This window comes from Borostomias antarcticus (assembly GCF_949987555.1).
Source record: "Borostomias antarcticus genome assembly, chromosome: 7".
Taxonomy (NCBI): domain Eukaryota; kingdom Metazoa; phylum Chordata; class Actinopteri; order Stomiiformes; family Stomiidae; genus Borostomias; species Borostomias antarcticus.
This window is the reverse complement of record NC_140240.1, coordinates 738,532-744,997: the sequence shown is the minus strand read 5'-3', so window position 1 is coordinate 744,997 and position 6,466 is coordinate 738,532. Positions and strand designations below refer to the sequence as shown.

The 6,466-nt window shown below is 51.5% G+C and overlaps 1 protein-coding gene across 1 annotated transcript in view; it reads left to right on the top strand.

The window, feature by feature from the left end:
* The window catches only part of LOC311311249 (lumican), a gene marked incomplete at both ends in the record, with an annotated part of 10,109 nt that extends 6,728 nt beyond the window's left edge, over positions 1–3,381 (top strand). Inside the window, one exon of the mRNA XM_084440930.1 lies at positions 3,230–3,381. Within this exon, the coding sequence (XP_084297056.1) occupies positions 3,230–3,381 (152 nt within the window). The remainder of the gene's footprint in view (positions 1–3,229) is intronic.
* Positions 3,382–6,466: the final 3,085 nt, after the last annotated feature.

Genomic DNA, 6,466 nt, shown 5'->3' with positions numbered 1-6,466 from the left:
AGACACACACGCACACACACGCAAACGCACGCGCACACAGTACACACCGCAAATACACAAACAGACACACACAGACACACACACAAACACACATAGACCCCCCCCCCCCCCATGTAACTGGACTGGTAATATTCACTGTTCACGGTAATTGGACTGGTAATGTTCAGTGTTTACCGTAACTGTGCTGGTAATGTTCGGTGTTTACCGTAACTGTACTGGTGTTCAGCGTTCAGGGTAACTGTGCTGCTGATGTTCAGCGTTCACCGTAACTGTACTGGTGTTCAGCGTTCAGCGTGCTGGTGATGTTCAGTGTGGCTCCTGTGAGGGAGGGAAATGTGGAAAACGTGACAGGATCTGTAAAACAAACTAACCAGCCGCCTCTTCCCTTTAGAACAGTAGGAGAAGAGGAGGAGAGAGAGGAGGGGATGGGGGAGGAGAGGAGAGAGAGGAGGGGATGGGGGAGGGGAGGATAGGAGAGGGAGGGAAGGGGGAGGGGAGGAGAGAGAGGAGGGGATGGGGGAGGGGAGGAGAGAGAGGGAGGGATGGGGGAGGGGAGGAGAGAGAGGAGGGGATGGGGGAGGGGAGGAGAGAGGGAGGGATGGGGAGGGGAGGAGAGAGAGGAGGGGATGGGGGAGGGGAGGAGAGAGAGGAGGGGATGGGGGAGGGGAGGAGAGAGGAGGGGATGGGGGAGGAGAGGAGAGAGAGGAGGGGATGGGGGAGGAGAGGAGAGAGAGGGAGGGATGGGGGAGGGGAGGATAGGAGAGGGAGGGATGGGGGAGGGGAGGAGAGAGAGGAGGGGATGGGGGAGGGGAGGAGAGAGAGGAGGGGATGGGGGAGGGGAGGATAGGAGAGGGAGGGATGGGGGAGGGGAGGAGAGAGAGGAGGGGATGGGGGAGGAGGGGAGAGAGAGGAGGGGATGGGGGAGGGGAGGAGAGAGAGGAGGGGATGGGGGAGGGGAGGAGAGAGAGAGAGGAGGGGATGGGGGAGGAGAGAGAGGGAGGGATGGGGGAGGGGAGGAGAGAGAGGAGGGGATGGGGGAGGGGAGGAGAGAGAGAGAGGAGGGGATGGGGGAGGAGAGAGAGGGAGGGATGGGGGAGGGGAGGAGAGAGAGGAGGGGATGGGGGAGGGGAGGAGAGAGAGGAGGGGATGGGGGGGAGGAGAGAGAGGAGGGGATGGGGGAGGGGAGGAGAGAGGGGAGGGGATGGGGGAGGGGAGGAGAGAGAGGAGGGGATGGGGGGGAGGAGGAGAGAGAGGAGGGGATGGGGGAGGAGAGGAGAGAGAGGAGGGGATGGGGGGGAGGAGAGAGAGGAGGGGATGGGGGAGGGGAGGAGAGAGAGGAGGGGATGGGGGAGGAGAGGAAAGGAGAGGAGAGGAGGAAGGGAGAGGAGAGTGGTCTGAAAACATCTGTGAGGAATTCACCAGGGGATCAGACAAGCCAAAAGCACACTCCGTTCCTTTCTTCGTAATATCCTCTCCTTCTTTTTCTCTTTCCTCTTTCTTTGTATTTTTCAATCCTGTGCTTTCTCTCTCTCTCTTTTCACATTCTCTCTCTCATCCTCTCTCTCTCTGTAGTTTTAACTTGTTTGATGTTTAGTGTTTTGTAAGGATGTCTCATTAAAGAGCATCAAAAGTCTCTCTCTCTCTGGCAGGGCTGGGTATAGTAAAACAGTGGAGCTGCAGCCACATTAGATAGATGACGTGGGAATGAATTAACCATAACTTGCTGTCATATTAATGTCTTCTCACCCACTTCCCAGTACATAACATCATTCATACTGTATCCTTTTCACTTGTGCTACATACAGTAGTATGCTTCATTTGGAGCACTTGCTCTTCGCACACTTCTATCGCAGTTGACTTTCCTAAAAAGCCATGACCCTGACGTGATTTGAACACGCAACCTTCTGATCTGGAGTCAGACGCGCTACCGTTGCGCCACAAGGCCCTCTTAGAAAACCCTTTAGGCTTTTTCGGATACTATGGCCCCTCATCTGTACCCTGGGAAACTAACCAGCTTTAAACCCAACATTGTGTGCGCGCGTGTGTGTGTGTGTGTGGAAAAGGAGCACAGGGCACATCAGTCTGTGAAACTCATTTCAACTTCAGTTTCAGACAAAACAACAAAACAACAAGTCAGTCATTCAGCCAGGCAACACTTTCAGGAGTCCAGGCGTGCTGTTCTCACTACGCAGCTCTGGCCAGGAACATGCTCCTGTTTTCCGATCTGGACTCCAGCAGACGCTACTGAGGCTACGTCTGAGTGCCATTCTGAGACACATCGAGTCCCAGAACGAGATATATATTTCCTCAATAACACGTAGACTTCAGCGTCTAGCCCTCTGACAGCTGCTATGGCTGCTGCCGTCTGCCAAACCTCCACAAAACAACTGTATCGGGGAAGACACACGAGAGGAGAGGATAGGGCTGTGGTCTCTCCTCCAAGCAGAGGGGAGGGTTGTGGTATCTCCTCCCAGTAGAGGGGAGGGTTGTGGTATCTCCTCCCAGGTACAGAGCAGAGGAGAGGATAGGGTTGTGGTCTCTCCTCCAAGCAGAGGGGAGGGTTGTGGTCTCTCCTCCAAGCAGAGGAGAGGGTTGTGGTCTCTCCTCACCGGTACAGAGCAGAGGAGAGAGCTGTGGTCTCTCCTCCAAGCAGAGGAGAGGGTTGTGGTATCTCCTCCCAGGTACAGAGCAGAGGAGAGAGCTGTGGTCTCTCCTCCAAGCAGAGGAGAGGGCTGTGGTCTGTGGTCTCTCCTCCAAGCAGAAGAGAGAGCTGTGGTCTCTCCTCCAAGTAGAGGAGAGGGCTGTGGTCTGTGGTCTCTCCTCCAAGCAGAAGAGAGAGCTGTGGTCTCTCCTCCAAGTAGAGGAGAGAGCTGTGGTCTGTGGTCTCTCCTCCAAGCAGAAGAGAGAGCTGTGGTCTCTCCTCCAAGTAGAGGAGAGAGCTGTGGTTAGCTGAAGCACCTGCAGAGCTACCAAAGCCTGTCAGAGCAGCTTCTGTTTGAGAAAAACACTTTGACAGTGGCCATTTTTTAGGAAACCACAATGTATTTCATGGAAAATGTGCTTAATTCTATTCACACATGGTAAATACATTCAGCTGGTCTTCTACTTGTCCCAATTAGACTACGGGTTGATGTTGTATATCTGCAGTTTGAGATGTAATTGAAATGTGCACTAATGTTCCTGGAGTGAAATAACTTTGTCTACTTGTCGTGTCCCACGTTCCCTGCAGAGTTCAACGTGACGAGTTTCTGCCGGGAGGAGGGGCCTCTGTCCTACTCCAGGATGAGGATCCTTCGGCTGGACGGAAACAAGATGGCTGCCCACCAGCTGCCCCCCGACTGGGTCCACTGTCTCCGGGTGCTGCACCGCATGTACATATGATCTCTGACCCCACAGCACAGGGGATGCAAGCTGAAAACCTTCAACACACAGAGAGACGTGGAGTACGCATTATTACTAGCATTGAAAGTTCTTGGACGCTGTTGTAACGTTTTGCTGTTGTAACGTTTTTCTGTTGTAATTGTTTCTGCAGAGAAGTAGTCATGATGTTATGGAGGTACTGTATTGAAGCATGAATTTGCATTTTACTCAATAAACATGCATTATTAATTGTATATGTCTGCTGTCACCATTACAGATGATATACGGTAGCTACTGGCGCAGACTGCTAGCAAACACTGATGTTGACAAATGTTACATTACAAGCTCAAATGTTATAGTCATCTGTGTCTGTAAGTGGGTTCTATTCCCATGCCTATAAATCCAGGCCCAGCTCACAGACAGGTAGCTCCCTCCAGCACCAAGACACAATAACATTCCACTGCCATGACCACATCCCATAATGACCTGCCTGCTGTTAGTGCCATAGTGACGCACTGTTTTCGGCCCTAAATCACATTCACAGACCCCTAAAGTGTCTGGAGGGACATAACCTCCCACCCAGACCCCAAATACAACGTTCTAACAGTAACCCGACCCACCCAGACCCTAAATACAACGTTTCTAACAGTAACCCGACCCACCCAGACCCTAAACACAACGTTCTAACAGTAACCCGACCCACCCAGACCGCAAACACAGTGTTCTAACAGTAACCCGACCCACCCAGACCCCAAACACAACGTTCTAACAGTAACCCGACCCACCCAGACCCCAAACACAACGTTCTAACAGTAACGTTACCCACCCAGACCCCAAACACAAGGTTCTAACAGTAACCCGACCCACCCAGACCCCAAATACAATGTTCTAACAGTAACCCCACCCACCCAGACCCCAAATACAACGTTCTAACAGTAACCCGACCCACCCAGACCCTAAACACAACGTTCTAACAGTAACCTTACCCACCCAGACCCCAAACACAAGGTTCTAACAGTAACCCGACCCACCCAGACCCCAAATACAATGTTCTAACAGTAACCCGACCCACCCAGACCCCAAATACAACGTTTTAACAGTAACCCGACCCACCCAGACCCTAAACACAACGTTCTAACAGTAACCCGACCCACCCAGACCCCAAACACAGCGTTCTAACAGTAACCCGACCCACCCAGACCCCAAATACAACGTTCTAAAAGTAACCCGACCCACCCAGACCCCAAACACAACGTTTCTAACAGTAACCCGACCCACCCAGACCCTAAACACAGCGTTCTAACAGTAACCCGACCCACCCAGACCCAAAACACGGCGTTCTAACAGTAACCCGACCCACCCAGACCCCAAATACAACGTTCTAACAGTAACCCGACCCACCCAGACCGCAAACACAACGTTCTAACAGTAACCTGACCCACCCAGACCCTAAACACAACGTTTCTAACAGTAACCCGACCCATCCAGACCGCAAACAAAGCGTTCTAACAGTAACCCGACCCACCCAGACCCCAAATACAACGTTTCTAACAGTAACCCGACCCACCCAGACCCTAAACACAACGTTCTAACAGTAACCCGACCCACCCAGACCCTAAACACAACGTTCTAACAGTAACCCGACCCACCCAGACCCTAAACACAACGTTCTAACAGTAACCCGACCCACCCAGACCCCAAATACAACGTTCTTACAGTAACCCGACCCACCCAGACCCCAAATACAACGTTCTAAAAGTAACCCGACCCACCCAGACCCCAAATACAACGTTCTTACAGTAACCCGACCCACCCAGACCCTAAACACAACGTTTCTAACAGTAACCCGACCCACCCAGACCCCAAAGACAACGTTCTAAAAGTAACCCGACCCACCCAGACCCCAAAGACAACGTTCTAACAGTAACCCGAGCAGCACAGACCAGTGAGGCAGACGGGGAGTATAGCACAGGGGGGAAAGAAGCCCAAATGTACTGTTTCAAATACCCACATGGTAGGCTGTGAGAAAGAGAGTATGTGTGTGTGTGTGTGTGTGTGTGTGTGTGTGTGTGTGTGTGTGTGTGTCTGTGTGTGTGTGTGTGTGTGTGTGTGTGTGTGTGTGTGTTACTTTATGATTAGTAATTCATCCATATTTTCCAGGTGACAGAACCTCCATTCAGAGAGTTCTAAATCCGGTCTATTAACTCAGTGGAAAGTGTTTGTGGTTTGAGAGAGAGGGCGAGGAAGAGAGAGAGAGAGAGAGAGAGAGAGAGGGAGGGCGGGAGAGAGAGAAGACGAGAGGGAGGGGTATACTCATGACTAAGTGTTTTTATAACAATCTTTCCTGTATTCATCATCTTCCACTAGAACCAAATAATTCATCACCCTCTCTCTCACACACACACACACACGCGCAGGCACACACTCACGCAAGCACAAACACACACACACACACACACATACACACACACACACACACACACACACACACACACACACACACACACATGTCTGGGTCAAGACCAACTCTCACTATAGGCACTAATCACACCCACTCACATTATACACACTCATAAATACAAGCTCACAAGGCCTGTGTGAAGCTGTGCCAACAGTGACTGCACTAGAACAGGGATTAGGTCATAGGGAGGACTGAGAAACTCAGTCTTAGGAACACACCACCACATACACAGTGCATCGCTAATGTGTAGGCTAATGTCAACCAAAAATTAGTACCACAAATAATTCAGATGAAGGCATGTTTATGAGTTAACAGGGATACATATTCTACAGCTCCGGGCTGGTGGTGGGAGGATGATATTCGAGCCGGAGTGGTAGTGATGGTGGAGAGGATTATGAAGGCTACCGGAGCCCTTTCCCTCCAGACCAAAGCGGAAACCAGCTCTAGGACTACTCTCCTCAATACCATGAAATTGTTGGTCCCTGAAACGGGTCCCTTTGTCTGTTTGCTTTGTGCAGCATGTCCAGACTGACGTAAGATAAATCAGACAGCTATCCCAACACTCACACGCACGCATACTATTAACTTTCAAAATCTATTCACAGCTGTCAGGACCTCGTGGCGCAACGGTAGCGCGTCTGACTC